At 42.7% G+C, this 18,429-nt stretch overlaps 1 protein-coding gene across 9 annotated transcripts in view; it reads right to left on the reverse strand.

Moving 5' to 3' along the window:
* ERBB4 (erb-b2 receptor tyrosine kinase 4) overlaps window positions 1-18,429 on the reverse strand; it is a 595,041-nt gene that overhangs the window by 280,330 nt on the left and 296,282 nt on the right. For all 9 annotated transcript variants that reach the window (XM_085584640.1, XM_085584638.1, XM_085584639.1 and 6 more), the window contains exon 3: window positions 7,322-7,508. In XM_085584640.1, the coding sequence (XP_085440766.1) occupies window positions 7,322-7,508 (187 nt within the window). The remainder of the gene's footprint in view (window positions 1-7,321; window positions 7,509-18,429) is intronic.

The following is an 18,429-nucleotide window of genomic DNA, read 5'->3' on the forward strand; positions in this document are numbered from 1 at the left end:
GGTAACAATGGCAACATACCTGGATGCATTTTTAATGACATTTAAACTAATGTTTGACAGTGTTAAAGTTGAATCCCACATCGTACCAGATCCTCTCTGAATACCATTTTCAATGACACCCTCAAAATTGGTCTAATTAAAGCAGGCAAGCATTATTTGCTCTGTTGTACAAGTGGTATGATTCACAAAATAAAGCAGCAGATGTGGAGATTACTGCAGGGCTAGGAAGGATTTTCTCCATCTACCCTAGAGGCAAGTCTTTACCTGCAGACCCTTCTTTACCCAGCAGCCACATAATTAAAACCCTGAAAGCCCAGGGAAATGTGCTTCTGTCTGCAGAGTCCATAGTTCAGCAGGAATGATCTGCTGGGTTATTCAGAGCAAGCACAGGGCCCAAGTGCTGTGGCCAGCACCATTCCCAAAGCCAGCAAGTCTGGATGCTGGCTCAAGGATCCCTGCCCAGAGCTCCCAGGGCAGACATGCCTCGAGTCAGCTGTCATTAATCCTGGCAGAGCACCCTCTACACAACATCCTTAAGAGGTCTTAAGTGGATGTTAGGCACTAGTTAACTCATAGATTAAAGTATGAATTAAATTATCCACTGGAGGAAGTAAATGGCAATTTAAATTTCAGTTCGTTACAAAGTCAAAGCAAGTAAGCCAATTTACACCAGATAAGGATAAGGCCGCGTTTCTCTTTCCCTTGATTTTAAGCCCTGTTTTGTTGCAGGAGAGGCTGTGTGACATGAAGTTATCCTGCTGCATGAGACAGTACTGGCTCACATCAATAATTCTGTGCATTACTTTCAGCAAGCTGATTTAGACCATTTGCAATAGATGTGATTCCTTGATCATGTGATAGCACTGGTGGGAAGGGGAACAACATACATGGGGGATCCTTTGAATTTCCAGTTAAAAACATTTACCAGTATATCATTATAAAGATGAGCTTTTTGCTTAAATCCTTGCCATAGTCATTCCAAACCAGGTTGCACATTTCTAACACTACAGATTTGAAAACAGTGAAGTGCTCTGAAATAAAGAAAACTGAGTATAATTTGTTGATCAATGAGTTGAAAAGAACCACAGACATTAGTTATACTACTTAGCATGAAAAAGGCATATCCAAAACCCTTCAGAGACGCTGTGCAAAATTCTAGCATTGCTGAAATTTAAAAACCAATGTCCCACCTTTGTTACTGGACAAAAAAAAAACTCATGAATATAAATCTCACAAAGCTCAAAATCAGTATTTATTTCTGGCTGTATAAAACACAGTTTTTTGCCTTGCTAAGCCCTGAGAGCAATTTTCTGCCAGCTGGAGGCAGTTGCTCCTCAGGCTGCAGGTTCCTTATCTGGGATTCCTCAGGGCCACATCTGCAGCCTGGAAGCATTCCCAGGCATTGATGCCAAGTGAGCCCATGCTCCCACTGCCACCAGGGATGGGACCTGGGCTCTCCCAGCTGTTAGATCACACCTGTGTTGTCTGAGGAGAGCAGCAGCTGGAATTGGATGGGGGTTTTTTCCCCCTTTGGAAAGAGTCTAACAGGGGAAGAAAAGACAGACATGCTCTAGCAGGCACACTTGCATTTATGAGCCTGGAGGCAGCCACAAGCCTCCTTCCCTCTCTCCATAGGGACAGGATGAGCCAGGGGGACTCAGGGTTGGTTCTCTGCATGCCCCTGAAGTCTGTGGTACTGGTGCTTTATGAAGGCTTACCTATAACAGAGGCTGGATGGAGCTAAAGAATAAAGCAGGGATTTATTAAAAGGCCTCCATGGATCCACCTTGGGCAGCACAAGAGCCCAGCCAGGGCTGCACCCAAGATGAACCAGCATGGTCACAAAATGGACAACTGGTCATGGGGTCTCTCACTTTTATCAGTTCTGCTCCATTTGCATATTGGAGTTCATTGTCCAGTTCCAGCTTTAGCCCATGAACTCCCATCCTCCTTGTTTATCTCTCTTCAATTCACCACTGTTTGTGCTCTTGGGCCTGAGATTTGGATCATTTGTCCTTGGTCCCCAGCTAGAGAAGGAATTGTTTTGTCTCCCTATTCTGTGCAGAGAGCTCACCATCCCCTAATATGAAGCTCAGAAGTGCACACTAAAGCAGCACAGAGTCTGAAAAATATAAAAGCTAAACCTGAGGAATTAGTAGCACACAGAGAATCCTCCACAGCCACACTTCCCTTGGGAAAGGAGGTGTTCCTCCCTCTTCTCCTCCCCACTGGCCAGCCACAAAGCTGTGCTGGGATCCAGATGCCTGGGTGGGCAGGATCCAGGAGGGGAGCATGCCTGGGCAGCCCCAGAGCCACTGCAGCTTCTCCTAGGGGGAACTCCTACAAAGGGACCACGGGGATGTTTAAACCAATTTCTCACACCTCCAGGTATCCTAGCAACCCCTCTCCGAGGTTACAGATGCTGTGCCTCGCCCACCTGTTGCACAGCCAGCCTGAGGCAAGTCACACGTGGCTTTCTTCCCAGCTCATCCCTGTTAAGGAATGCAGGAACGTGCCACACAGGCACCCCTGGACACCAGGACTGGCTCCTGCATGTCCTCTGAGGAAAGGGCTTTGTGATCAAGGCAAGAAAAAGGGGGTGGCCTTCATCCCTGCCACAAAAATGTGCCATCCCTGCCACAAAAACCTGCCATCACTCGGGTCCTGCGCAGTCCTCCAAGCACGACTTCCAAAAGAATTTTAAGTTCAAAGGTGCACTGAACAAAACTCCTCCCATGTCCTTCCCTCCAACCTGACTGAGCTGCATTATAATTCCAGTAAATGAGCTTCTTAAGGAAAAAACCAAAAGGAAAAAAAAAAAAAACTGCTTGAAAAGCAGCCTTTTTAAGGAGTGATGCTACTCCAAGGTACCATTTAAAATTTTTAGTTTCCTGTGGTGGGGGAAAAATACTATAAGCATCAAATATTAAAATTTTGCTCTGCAGAAAAATAAATACAAAATTTAATCAAAAATTAAAAGGTAGAAAATAAATTGCAAACATCTGTTGAAGGGGAAATTTACAATTTTGCAAATTTTACTTTCTACACCTGAGAAAATGGTCCTTTCTTTATGATTCTCCTGCTCATCAAATTAGATTCCCTGTGTATGGCTACCACTGATCAAATCCTTTAGCCTCCAGTATCTATTCCTCACTTGAACCTCAGTTACCTTAATTTATCATCCATCTGCATTCCCAAAAAACAAACAATGAAAACTCCTAAGTATTTTGCTGTGGGCTTGTTTCTTGTTTGTGTTACTGCACTTCTCACTGCTAAGTTGACTTCATTCTAATATATACAAAGAATTCAAGGGATGCACGGAACCTGCTGTCCCCAAGGCAAAAGGGAAGATGAGGTTGACACTGCTCAAAACCACAATTTGCTGTAGATCTCTCTTACTCATCTTCACAGAGGAAAATATGGGATAATTCTCTCCTGACTTGTGATATGTGGTCTGGGGCTGTGTATTCTGTTTCCCATCTGTTAGAAGTGGGACAGTTTTTTTCTCTCTTCCACAACCAATCCTCTCTCCAGGAGATCTCTTCTGTTCATGGCCAGTGAGTGTCCCTGCATGGCTGAGAAAATTCCATCATCCCATGGGGAGATGCTCTGCCCAGGGGGAGGTGCCAAGCATTCCTACCTGGATACAATCTGACTTTTGGAAGCCCCACAGCAGCCTTTGCCCACTGCATTCCCAGAGGAGCAGCTTTCTTCCCCACTGCATTCCCAGAGGAGCAGCTTTCTTCCCCACTGCATTCCCAGAGGGAGCCCAGGCCCATCTCGCCCAGCCCTGGAGCTCCAGAGGAAAACTCCCCCCTTGTGCAGGATCCTGCTCCAGCAGAAGCACAGCTGGCACCGCAGGAGGGCTGAGCCACCCTGGGATGGGACTGCTGCCACCTCCCTGACCCACAGGGTGCCAGGTCATAGTCACACTCTGGCAGTGTTGTTTTGTATTACTGCATTTTTAAATTTTATTTTTATTTTCTTCCCTAACAAAGAACTGTTATTCTTACTCCCATATCTTTGCCCAAGAGCCCCTTAATTTCAAAATTATAATAAGTCATAGGGAGGGGGTTTACATTTTCCATTTCAGGGGAGGCTTCTGCCTTCCTTAGCAGACACCTGTCTTTTCTAACCAAGACACTTCCTAAATGGTTCTGGCACTTGTGAGTTATCCCTCTTTCCCCTCTCAGGCAGAAATGCAATGCAGCCATCAGGTTCCCTCTCTGTTTGGAGGGCTCCAAATGTGAGTACCAATGGTTTCCTTTCCCTGGGCAAGCTGAGGTTGACTGCCTGGTGACCTTCAGTGACTCCTGGGCAATGGCTGGAAGAAGCTGGCTCAGCACCTCCCTCAGCACCACCAACTCTGCTCATCTCAGGCTGAAGAACACAGCCAGGATGTCAAACCCTCCTTTTCACCGAGAGGTTCCTTGGCAGCTGAAGCTGCACACTGAGACGAGTCCAGCTGAGATGGCAGCAGCCACTTCATTAGTTCAGTGTCAGTTCAGTTTTGACACATTTGTGGACTTACTAAGTTTTTGTAGAAAGTGAGAACAGAATTTTTATAGCTAAGATTTTTTGCAACTGTCACATGCATTTTAGGACATAGTCCTGGGCTGAGCTATACAAACAAAACTCCCTTGTGGTTTGACAGACATCATGAGTGAGAATTAGATCATGTTTTCTGTGTGAGATAAAACTTACTGCCTTCACAGCTGTCATTTTTTTTATAGTGCAAGGGAGGAAATTCAAGCATTTAAAGTAACATTTAAATATGAAAACTTGATAGACATATCTGGCAATAAAAACACAGCTGTTAACAGCACACAGAAAATGCTGCAGTGGTACAGCACAGGAGATGGAAATTCTGTGTCTTGAGGAGAAGCTGCAGGTGAGAGCAGCTTCCTCATTTATTTAACACAGGGAGTAGGGCTTGTGTTTGTATACTGCACAGCACTAGGCAGAAATACCCTCAGGACCCTATCAATCCAGCACTGCACAAATAAAACCAGAATTTCCCAGACTCTCAAGAACAAGGCATAAGCCCTGGAATGACAATTCGTCACATGCAAGACAAGAGCCATGTAATATTTTACTCAAGTGGAAGGGATGCACGATTCAAAGCCAGATTCTCTTCAAATCTGCAGTGGACTTGAAGAATGTGAGCCCATGGGGGCTGCTTCTTCTTCAGTTTAGCAGCTCACCCATGGTTTCTGGGGTAAAACTAAAGAATTGGTTCAGATACTGCTGATCCATCACTGCCTTGCAACACCACCGACTCCCACATCCAGCAGTTCTATTTATGCAGCTGCTGGTGCTAAGGATGTGTCAGGAAAATTCATGAAAGATGAACATGCACAACAAGAGGTGGGCTGGGGGTTAAAATAGCCCAGTGCATCTTCACCAGTGCACAAAACAGCCAGAGAACAGCTGCTGGAGAGACTCATGAGGCCCTGGCATGGTGTCTAGAAAACATTAAGAGCATTTTCAAGCACACACTGGCTCACGTTCAGCACCCAGAAGCTATTTTAAATGCTCCCTGGAGACAAGCTGGTGTTATTAGGGCACTTTTCTTCCAGAAGACAACAATTCATTTCAAGTCAAATAATCCTATCAGAGGCCTTTGTAAACACCTAAATCAGAAGAAGTGGCTGTGATGATCTCATATTGGGAGAGATTCACAGGCTGAGCTAAGGCCAGTTTTCTTAAGACCTTTCAAAAGAAAATGAAACCACTTGCTGGGCAGTTTTGGTGCTGTGTCTGTCACATCACAACAGCTCCCAGAGGGCATCTCTGGAGTCTGAGGAGCTGCCAAATAGCACAGGGAAGCTGTTTCATGACCAAAACTGGAGCAAAAGCATACAGGATAAGTGTTTTTACCCTACTGAGCAGCTAAGCTGGCTAAACGAGCCCTAGGAGTAAAACACTCCCCTGGCACAAACACCTCAAACCCAAGAGGAAAGACTTCCATCCTTTTCTGGCCTTGGCCTCACCTCACCTCTCTGTCTCAGTTTTACCCAGCCTAGTGTCTTGGCAAGGCATTTTGAGACTCAAAGACCAGAAAACAGCATTGTCTTTTTCTTTGTATATCACCCAGTGCTGTGGCTCTATATGATGTGAAGGCATAGACAGTCACAATGAACTCCCTATATCAGAAAGGTGGGAAGAAATATGGGAACAGAAGAGGAAGAAATTGGATTATGACAGTGACAGAGTGAAGAGTAGTAGATGGCAGGGATTTAGAGACATTTGGGAAGCACTCTGATATTGGCATGATGCTCTCAGTAGAGAAAATTGTCAAAAATATGACCAGAGCAAAGAGCCCAATCAGAGTCATCCAAAATTTGTTTTTTTTTGTAAAATATTTCAGACCTTTTCTCTCCTGGTTTTAAAAGCCTTGCTGTGCAGCCTAGTGAGGCTGAACAGGGAACTGTAAGCACTTGTGCTACTCTAAATACTGACAGACAAAAGAAGCAGAGAGGGAAGGGTGCCTAAACATAGCTCAGAAGTCTCCCACCTCTCCATACTAAGGATCAATCTCCACAGCCAGCTCTGTGATTTTAAGTCAGCTTTCAGCCACTAGCAGATACAAAGCCACATCAAAATTACCAAAATTTAGTGTAGAAATTATCACAGGTGATGAAGAACAAGGTATAAATAAAATACTTTTAGTGAAGTTCCTAAGAGCCACTGCCTGCTCTTTATTAAGTTACAGCTCATTGATATTCAGCAAGTTTTAATCTCCCAAAGCACTGACTTTGGATCCTCAGATGCAGTAAATGAATGGTTGATCTATTCCACAGCATGATCCAGCCCTGAATTTACAGGTAAACATGAAGCTGTGGATTTTGCTTACATTTTTGGCTAAAAAAAAAAAAAAAAAAAAAAAAAAAGCACTTTTCTCACTGTTTGCACTATTTTTGCTTAGAAAAGGGAGTTCTAAAATTGAATAAACCAAAGATACAGAGGCACAGGGGATGCTAAAGCTAAGGTTATCTGGCAGAAAATAGCCAGCACCTGAAGGAACACGTGTGCAGTAATCAAGGATCACCAACATGCTCGTGATATCAACACACAAAAAAGTTCACATACTCTTTCAATAACTGTTTTTGTTTCAAATATGCTCTTGCCACACATCTCATGGATCATTATGGAGAGAAGTAGTTTTGTGAACCAAAAAAAGAATGAACACACAGCTGCCAGGCTCCTGTGGTACCTCAATCTCCTGCGGAATGCAAGTGACCGATGGCACTGGGGACATACTCAACAGGCTCATTTTTTTCCTTGCGACTAATACACCACATTCCCAAGTCTGGCTTACCTGTCAGGTTCCTCAAGCCAAGTTCCCTGAGCCCGAAGTTGCCATCCTTCCTGTAGTTGAGGAATATGGCCAGGGCGTAGCGCTCCTCGTAGAGCTTGGTGCCGCGGACGATGCGCAGGTTCTCCAGGGGCAGGTACTCAAACTGGTTCAAAGCCACCAGCACGTAGCCCGTCACTTCTCGGATAGACTGAAAGGCACAAATGAAACAAACACATCAGACATGGCCCATCTTGAATTGTCCTCAATTTCCCAGACGGTGGGTGCTTTAGGACAAGACACTGCTACCCAAGACAAAAAAAAAAAACCCAGATCATGTGAAAAACAAATTCTGTTTCAACTTAATGATTTCAAGCACATTTCTGTTTTCATTTTAGTGAGTTTACTGGACATAGTTGTTTAAAAGGTAGAAAATAAAGAGGTAGCCATTTTTATCAGTTTATTGAAACTCAAACAGAAATTCACTGTAAGGTACTAAGGATTCACAAAAGGATGACTTTGCACGACTCAAAGCAGAGAGCAGGTCAAAGGCCTTTGCAGTACATGAACAGAATCCACTGGGGCAATGCCACAGTTCAGATGAGATTTGTCTGTCTGCAAGTAACACTGTGTTGTACAGTGTATTTCAGGGTGGGACTGCAGGGACATTACATGGAAAACACCTCTGAAAGAGCTCACCATCAAACAGGAATGGATAGAAGACGGGGGGCCACTTTGGAAGGGAAAACAAAGATAACACACATCTGTACTAACACCCATTTTGTGTATTTTCAAATGCAACTGATCACTGAATATTTGCAAAGATTCATCTCCAAGTTTCATCTGGCAGTGCTGGAACCATCCATGCACATATATCCCAGTCTTGGATCAAAACTGCAAACCAAACTTTAGCAAAATGATTGCTGCACCTTTGAGTTGGCTGAAATCTTTGCTGGCTCTAGAGGAACAGTTCAGTAACCCTCCTGCTCATATTCTGGAATTGATTGCCTGGGCTGGAAAGGGAAAAAAACCCCCAAAACCCAATAACTAAAAATACTTTTTCAAAGTCCGAAAGATTAACTGAACTAAGAAGTGGATAGGGAAAAAAAAAAAAAAAAAAAAAAAAAAAAAAAATAGAAATATGCTCCCTTAGAAAATAAAGTTCATTCTAAGGAATTGAAAGAAATGGCCTACATGAAATACACAAATGCCTTTGAAAAATGTCATTCCAACACTCACAACAACCCCACCATCCTCAGCAGGACTTGGCACAGGCTGAAGGATGCTCCTGGCAGCAGAATCTCAATATTGGAGAGGGTCTCTTGAGTCTGTTTTTCAAAGCTCACCTCAGCCCGTGCCTGTGACCACTGCACAGAGCCGTGAGTTTGTGTGCATGTGCATATTTTAATGGATGGAAATTGATACCACTACTTGTGTACTTAAGTGGCTGCACACACTTTTCCCTTCCCTTTGGCAAAGTCAATACCTTAAACAAAACACTGAAAGAAAAATTCTGCTCGGAGTAACGTGCCCAGACTACAACCAACATGAGGGGGACTCCAGTCGATACTGTAATAAAAACAGCCCGACAAGCAACAGCAGGCAGAGAATTCAACTTGTCATGTACAGATCATTAATAAAGAAAGGCAGCAATGGATTTGCAGCACCAAGGACAGGATTCTTGCTTTGCTGCTTCAGCACTCTGCCATGATTTCACATTTAAGTGTGCACAAGCCTTTTAATTAGGCTTATAAAAGCCTGTGAGGTTATTAATACGTGTGGCAGTGTACATAAGGAATGGTTTCTGGGCCACAGAATCTAGGTACTAGCTGTCCTTCTGATGTCAAGCGTTTGTACTCAGCTGAAGCTGCTGAAAAAGCCATTTGCAGACTGGCTTGGCATCTAAACAAAGCCCAGCATCCTGACAGGACTCTGATGAGAGCCCAGTGAGTGGAGGCAGGTTGAGAAGTAGGGTTCAGCAGCTAAGGATTAAGTGTAGATCTGCATTATACCCTGGGACACCGATTCCATTATAATCAGAAGCTTTACAGCACTTTCATCATAACTCTTTGCCTTCAGATATTTGAGCTTAGCCAGTTTGGTCAGGAATTTGCTTTTCATCATATGCAAAAATTTTGTTAAGCAGCCTTTTTTAGCATCTCCTCAGAATTCAAGAAATACTTAAATTACACTCGTGGCTTCAGTTTCTCCACTGATATTCTAGGGATACTATGATTGCTCTAATTAATTTAAATGGATGTTTAACTTGGAATTGAGTGGAAAAAATTAAAAGCGGTTCCAAAATTGCATCTGAATAGGTCCTCCCTGCCAATTGTTGTCACTTATAACCACATTTTCTATTTTTAGGGTATGTCTTACTGCCAAATAGCAATTCCACCTGAAAGGGCTGCAATTCAGAACAGGACTGAAATGTCACACACACACAGAGCAGCAAGTCTTCATTCTAAACTTGGGGGAGAAAAAAAGGCAAAAAAAGTCCAAAACAAAACACTAGCCCACCAGAGAAAACGACAAAGTCCTGTTGCTGGTAATTGTGAATTGCCTCAGAAGCCCTGCACTTTGTCAGGCTTAACCAACCGAAATAGCAAATTATGGCAAGTATTTTGACAAATCACAAGCTTCTTTGCAGTCCCATGGCTGCCACCATATTGCAACACACATTCATTTTCTGGAGACACTGCCATATTCGTGCTTGCAAGACAAAATTATGAAAATGAACCCCAAAGGGTTTCTAATTTCCTAGGAAACAACCACCTGATGAACCAAATCTAGTGGTTTGATATATTAAGACAGGGCTTCATTTGGGTTTAAATTCAAATAGGAATGAAAAATGCAGGACAAAAAGCTGCTTTGCAGGATGGTTTCTGGTTTGCAGGGTGTTTTCTGACCAGTCCATCTTGAAGGAGATACACTGGGAAGGCAGAAGGCATCTCAAGCTTCAGCCACTCCCAGCCAACACTGTCACTTGGCTAGGCACTGCAAGTTTTAACGTGGCTGTCACTGAAAATGGACACCTGCCCACTTGGAGCTCACTCCCAGCCCTGCTGCAGTCACTGCAAAGGTGCCTGCTGGCTTCCGACTCACCAATCCTCGTGCCAGAAGGGACCAGCACTTCTCCTCCCCTGCACCTCGTGCCAAGGTCAGGCATGATTTAACCTTCTCATCCCTTGAACTTGAGGTCGGACATTTTCCTGGGCACGTATCCTGGACTCAGCTATCCTAATGCTCTGTTTGAGCTGTTTTGCTCCAGCTTCCATCTGTGTTCCCAGCAAGGTGGAGTGGCTCACAACAATGAGTGCCATCTCCCAGCCTGATTCTCCTGCTAGGGCTTGCAGGCACTTGCAAAAACACATTTCCCATGAGTCTGTCCCTCAGGAAGAACAAAAAGGGAATTGAGACTATCAGGCATCAGCCCCTGGGTAAGAACAAGATTCCAGCAGAAACAAAAGGAAGGTCAGGGGAAAAGTATCAATCCTTGACTGTCACAGCATACAACACAGTTGAGATGGCCACAATACACAGAATATGACAATTTCAGAAAGCTTCAACCCATACACAGTAATACCTTACCACTTCAGAAAGCTGCAGCATCTGCCCTTCTCATTCTTCAGCCCAACCTTTTATCCCCTCATGTTGATGCATGGCACCTGTGTGCCTCTGTGCCCTTTGGAGGTTGCTCAGTGCTCCTGGGCACTCCATGGCTCGTTACCTTCAATATCATTCACCTGTCCTGCACAGCTGAACCCACTGGGGATGGGGCTGGGCCGTGGCACACAGTTTGTAGGGATTGGCAGTGGAGCCATGGCCCAGCCCCATCCCAATCCCAATCCCCACACACCGTGTACATACACTTGACATATCTAATGCCTCACAAACTGCTTAAAAAACACCCCAAACCACAGGGTTCTGATATATTTACCAGGAAAAAAGCCTTTTATCCCCCTTCTCAGACAGGAGATGAGCACTTGTACTCCACATTTTGCTGTCCCTGTGTCCAGCAGTGTCCTGCACCCCAGGAAGAGCCATGTCAGTCTATAAACCAGTCTCCTAACAGACTCTATGAGCCCAAACATAGCCAATTTTTTTGTTTTTAAACCTACAAATAGCTACCCTGAGATAAGAACAGAGTCAGTGAAGGTGTTGCCCTCCCCAGAGGTCTGCCCCAAGATGGGCAGTCCTGCAGAGGGCGAGGAAGAAACTCAAAATGACACTGAAAGCAAAAGGATTCTTTTTGGAGGTTCTTTTTCAGGTGATGAACTATAAAAATGAGCTTTAGACAGCCCATTCCCTTAATTACAACTAATACTAGCTGAGCACAGATGAAGCACTTGAAGCTCCCAACAGCAAAACCAGAATTATCCTGTCAGCTGGGAGTAAATGAGAGTAAAATTGTGCCCTGCCATCTTAAATCGTCCTTTGGTTCGGATCAAGGGAATCTGAGTGAAGCAGAGCAAAATAACAGCGAAAGCTTCATCATTCCACCCAGAACAACAGATCAATGAACGATTAGGGAAGCTGATGTTTCTTATAAACACTACTAAGGCTTCTTAACATCCATCAGGAAGGCTGGGCTGCAGCAGAGGCACCAAAGAGAACTCTATTTGGGGTTTATTTCAGCTGCACACACATTTATCCAGGAGCTGAGCCTGATCTGGTAACGTCCCTGCTGCCTCGGCTGATCAGACACCGTCCCCAGCACGGAGTCAGAGCAACAAAAACCTGTCACAGGGCTCAGCTCACACCTCTGGGACCACTGACAATTAATTCTCTTCTAGGGTGTTTTTTTTTACTTTTTCCATAAAAGCTAAGAACTTTTTGATCCGCTTCCATCTCACTTGAAAACACTAGAGCAGGAGGGGAGGATCACCTGAAGAATAAGTGTGTTTAATTCACAAACATTAAAAAAAGGAAGAACTCTTCACATCTCAAGCAGACTTGATCAGAGTATCTCCCATTTTCCTTTTTTTATCACTTACAAAGTATGCATTTATATCTGCTGAGACCTGCCCAACATCCGACTGGCCAAATTTTGAGGAAACAAATGTTATTACACCAAAAAAACCTACAGTACAGCAAAGTCAACACCTGCCTAACTTTAAATAAGTTCAAAAATTCAGTCAGGCACGTTTATGAGCATGCTGGTAGCCATCAATTAATTTTTCCCCATACCTTTTTACCCATGCAGTGCACCACACCTGTCACAGTCACAATTAAAAAAATTAATGTTTACTGAATTACCATAAAGTAGTCTCTAAGCAGCTACGTCACTTGCAATTCTAACTCTGGGAGAAACAATAGCAACCAAAATGTGGAAACAGCAATTTATGGAGCCCAATTAGCTGTTCCATGCATTGCTCATTGAGAGTTCTGAATTTCTAATGACACGAGAAGCTGAGATTTTTCAAAGCAGTTCAGGTATGGAGGGGATCCAGCCTTTGCCAGCTTCTCTCAGATGAGAAGTATGTGGCACACACTGACATTTCTCCTGCTTGAGACTATGTCAGAGCTAACATGGCATGCATGTAAGGAATTTTGTCCCACTACAAGCTCATGTCTTACCTCCTTCCACACTGTGCATCCTTTAATTACATCAACACTTGTGTAAGGAATTGTGATGTTAAGCCCTCCAGTGGTTTCCCAGGTACTCCATACAAGCTTCAGTAAAATTCCCTTAAGTTTGAGCATGCTGATCAATACCAGAACACAGCTTGTAGAAAACCTTTTCTAGTGCCTGGTCAGGAGCAAGCAGTGTGTCCTAACTAGAGCTGCCCTGGCAGCTGCAGAAAGATTACTGTCCACAGCACTAAAGATGCAGTTTTTATTCAAATTGGTTAATAAAGAAAGAGGATCTTGTAGTAGTCTTTCACTTTGCATTAACAGCAAAGGAAAAGCTTGGATTTAATGTTGTTAAGAGCTGTACTTGCACTGCTGCATGCTGCAGGATTTTCAGTTACTATTATTCGGTTGGTAGGAACTTTTAACTCATACTCTTTTCCTCACAGACATCTGGTCTTCTTTGGTAATATGCTTACAAAACATCCTGAGCAGCAGAGATCAGTGAACTGAACACAGCACTCAATTCCCTCTGAAGCAGCAGTTAGTCAGATGCATCTTTTCTTAAGGCCACTGGAAATTTGTACAGATTTTGCTACATAATTTACAGAACCCACCTTGGGAGTTGTTGAACTAAAGCTCTGTTTTCTGAATGGCTGGTCTTTATATTGCATTATTCCAAGAGTGGAACTTTTCATACATCAAAAAAAAAAAAAAAAAAAAAAGAAGGATTAGCTGTGTAGTTATTTATTTACTGAGCTTGATGTAGGAAACACGTTGCTGATCTGAGGTAAGTTTGGCTGTGTCTGAGCTCATGTACATTACAGCAGGGTCTAGGGAGGTCTTGGAAGAAAAACAAATACCAGTCTAGAAACCTTTAAACTGCAGGACAGTGTCCAAATCTGGCATTTGGAAAGAAAGGTGAGGAGTAAAATCATGGGGAGCCTTTGAAATACGTATATTGATTCATTTTTAAAGTAGTGATGAGAAAACAATTTGGGACTTGAAAAACAAAATAATAACAAAATAATAAAATAATGTGGGAATGGGAACATTAGGTAGAAATAGGCAAATAACAGGACCAAAAACCCAAATCCTTTTGCTTTCAAATTTTGAAATACAGTTTTTGATGATGTACACAAATATTCTGCCTGCCTAATACTTCTTCAAATGAAGCTCAGGTGTCAGCTTGCCCCCTGTGCCTCTGACGACTTTTCAGATGAAAACATCCTCTGAACAGAGAAAATGAGCAGGGTTACATCAGTATCTGAGAGTCTTCCCAATGTTTCCAGTCTAATACACAATTCCTGTTTGTATATCTGCTTAGAAGTGTCTGCTGAGAAGTTTGAGGTGCCCAGGCTGGCTGAGAGGACACAATAAACCCTGAACTGTTTATTTGAGCAACATTATGACCTAGACAAAGGCTGCACTCTGTAAGAAGCCCACCTTCACAGCTCACATCTGTCTGTCCTGCGGAATGCTGTGCAATATGAATGTTTAGCCAGCCAGTAAGACTTTTGACATTACACTGCATTCCCTGATTGTCTTTGATGTATTTGCAGCACGGTTTTCAGGAGTTTATTGTATCATCTCCCAAGGGAAAGCTTAGTCCTAAATGAGATTGCAAAGACTACAATGAGAGCATTATGCTGTTACAAAATGCTTTAGCACTCAGGCCGTTCAGTGGATGCTGCATTTTGCAGCCACTCGAAGCACAGCAGCTTATAGGTGCCCAGTTAGAGAATTTCCAACAGCACAGATTGATGCCTTTTGCCTCTTCTGCTTTTGGGAGCTTCAAATCGAGTAAATCGCGGCTTCTTTCCGGGCGACGTAAAATTGCACAAACTGCTCCTTCATAAACTAAATAATATCAACACTCTGGAAGGATTTTAGGAAAGTAATAACCGTTTGCAAAGACATCCTTTTTTATCAATTTCCCTCTGAGAACCACAGCCCATGAGGAGCTGAGTGCATTCAAGGGTCTCATGACACTTCCAGTGGAAAAGCCAATATGAGGGCTGTGCTGTCAGAACTCCACGGTCACATTTACACTGGCTGCACTGCCACAGGCATCCTGAGATGGCAGTGGGCTGGACCATGGTGATGCATTTATTTTGGCAGAACGAGGCATCCCGTACCAAAGAAGAAGAGAGCATTAAATTCTCCACTGTCCCCTCATGTTTTTGCTCATGGCTAAGCTGAACTAGCAGGCTGCTTACTTGGTCATCTGGCTCACGAGGCTGGTTGGAGCACCTCAGGGAGCCCATCTATCCATTCCCAAGGGGAGAAAATGGAAGAAAGGGAGGAGGAAGAGGATGAATTCATAGTCTCTCACAGCTCAGAAGCACTCCCAGCTTCTCCAGCTTACAGCCCGTGGCTGAAGAGGAACAAAACTCACAAAAACCCCACAAAGAGCAGAGGTGAAGAAGGATGCCTTCCCCACCATGGGTTTGAGAGGTCAAGTGTCTGACCAGAAGTCAGATGGGAGAGGACTCATGACAAAAGCAGTGCAAGCTCTAAGGGTGTCCAGAAGTGCATGCCATGGGAAGCAAGGTGCCTGTGAAGACCCCAGGAATGTTTTGTGGTTATTTAATGGAACAAGGGACCTTTATTTGTTCATTTGATATATGGTGAGTGACAGGCTTTGTACATCAGATATTGTGATTGCTTTTTTCCTACTACACAGCCAGGCCAGTTGGTATGAATTACAGGAAAATCTATAGTTAGACAAGTAAATTAAATGCATTTATTAACATTTTTTCAGTCTCTACTGTGGAAGCAATGGGAGCTCTTGGCTGTCGTAATTCCTACTCTTTGGAATAATGCAGATTGAATTAAACATCCCAGAGATCTGGTACAGAGGTGGAGCTGAACAACAGGACTTTTCTATTTTTTTCTACTTAAATTGCAGGTGAAGGTGCCCCACCACTCCTGCAAGCAAAAGGCTGTTTCTATTTCTGGACACAGGAACTTACTACACACAGTGAAAATGTGTTAACCTTGCCAAATTTCAGCTCAACATTCTCAGTCTGCATTTTTGCAAGAAGCAAATAGCTGGCTGTCCAATCCTGGAAAAACAGCTTGATTATTTTTGGAGAGCTTTGCTTCCCTTTTCCAAGAAAATAAGTTTCCTAAAACCCCACTTTCAGTTTGTTTCATACATGTAACATCCACTTTTTAATGAGTATTTTATAAGCATTTCCTTGTAGGAAACTATTTTATTGGTGCTCTAGGACATTTTTGCACACGGAAATTAGTGAATATTGGAGTTCTTAACTGTTTGTCTGGTTCCACCGAAGAAAAGAATCTGCATCCAGATAACTGAATTTTAGCAACTCTTATTTCTAGCTGAGCATATATATATAAATACAACATCTGAGCTCCACATTACACCTACCTATTGAAACAATTTCAGCCTTTTAAACTCTAATCTCTTCAAGAATAGAAACCCTGAAGAGATTCATTAATCGCTGGCTTTTGATTAGGCTGGCTGGCTTTATTTCCATTTAGATAAAAAGTGAAGAGGCTTCTTGTTTTCAAAGCTGTGTTTTTGTTTTGTTTATCTGGAAGCTGGAGAGTAACTCTGTTACTCAGGCTTTAATAGATTGTTAAAATCTCCTTCAAGGATAGATTCATAATTTATAAGATGTGAGCAATTAGCAAATGATCTGATTTTCAAATGCAGAGGTTTACTTTAAGAAAGAAATGTAAACTCCACTTTTTGAGGTTATGCAGGGTGCCACCAACCAGGGGAACCATCATAAATCTGCAGTGACTGCACTAACCCTAAAATAAGATTTTTCTCTGCATTAATTCCACTACTTTTCTTCAAGGGGGCACATTAAAACTTCTCCCACTCATTGCACTTTCTGTGTGGTTTCTGAACCAAGCTGGATGCACAATCTTATAGGAAACAGGAACTTTTAACTCATGCCCAGAATGACCAGACAACTTAAATGTAGCATTATTACTACATACAATTACTGCACCAACGAACAAACAGTGGCTCCCTCAAGGTGTGCAAACACTTTTTTTTTTTTTTTTTTAATTACAGGTGAGTTTAGGGAGAGCGGTGTTGCAAAAGTTGTAGAGGAAAATTATTTCTAAGACACAAGAGGCAGAAAAAGACATTTGGTCTTGACATAAAAATTCTAAAAAGGTTAAGAATTAAGACTTTTGGAGAAATGGTGATTTTATGAAAGGGAAAAAAAAATGGGGTACAGGGCAAGAGATAAGAGAAGAAAGAGGAAAAGCTCATGATCAGGAGTGGGGAAGGACAGATCCAGACACCCATCATGCTGGCACTAATTTCTGAGTGCCTGAGTTTGCAATCTTACTGTTTATTTTAATACCATTTTGTTCTTTTTTTAGGGAAAATATGGCAGGAAAAGTGTAATACTCTCTACAAGATATAATTTCTTTCAGTACTCATCACCAGCAAATGAGTGGACAAGCAATCTTTTGCCAATAACTTAATTAGAGGAAACCTCTATAGTCAAAAATGTTTCTTAATATGCTGAATCCCACACAATAGCTTGTTGAAGGAAAGAAAGCAGAGTGGTTATTGTCACAGCTAAGGACGGAAGAAAGGCTCAGTCATTAAAGTTATCACAGAAACAATGTTATTAACTACACAGGAATAATCTCAAGGGAGTTCTGTGCTGACTGACAGTAATGAAATAATGCAGAAAGCTAAAACCAGGGCATCTCTCCTCACCTGTTTTTATTAATACCCTTATTACCTTTCCCTGAAAGACAGCTTTTCAAGAGCTATTATTGTGCTTAATATTAAATCAAATTAAACCTGGCATATTGTCAGTTATGCCTTCTGAACCCCAAAAGAGAGGGTGCTCAGCAGTGCACCCCTCAGCTGGGATGTGCCCTTCACCAGGAGCACTCCAGTGGCCAGACTCCCAAGAGTCAGGGACATCAGGGAAAAAAAAATGCTCAAGAGAGAGAGAAAAGGGAGTGTTCAAGGACCCAAACACATCAAAGGACCAGCAGTGGTATTTCATTGCTATTAATTACTTTACAGTCTGTAAACTCTGCAGAAAGTGCCAGCTGCTGTGAGCCAGGACCATCAAAGGTCAGATTATCATGAAATCATTACAGGAGAGGCTGATTTTAGTTAGCATATAATTGCTAAACCTAAGCACACTCCACAGAACCAATAGGAAAATGAATTATTTAAATACCCTTTTTTTTTTTTTTTAACAAACAGTATTACCATTTTAATTACATCAGTATTAATTTAACTCTAAAAGGTGCCTGAGGATTTTGCAGAATTAAGTTTAGCACCTGTGGAGTTTTCAGAAATTTCAAACCTTCTGCACAACGCAGGTGTGTGAGTTGAGCTATAGATGGTTTTTTACATATTTACAGATACACATATGTTTTTTAAAAGTCTGTTTGCGTGCTGTATTCTTGCAGCATTTCTTGCCTTTGGATTTTTTGGGTGTCTAGAAATGCAGTCCTTAGGTAGTTTCCTCACTGCATGCTGCTGTGAGATAAGGGGGAAATCCTGGCTCAAATGACAGGTTTTTCTCAGTTCTCATTCT

Source organism: Lonchura striata, chromosome 7 (genome assembly GCF_050655825.1).
Source record: "Lonchura striata isolate lonStrDom1 chromosome 7, ASM5065582v1, whole genome shotgun sequence".
In the NCBI taxonomy this organism is placed as follows: Eukaryota; Metazoa; Chordata; class Aves; order Passeriformes; family Estrildidae; genus Lonchura; species Lonchura striata.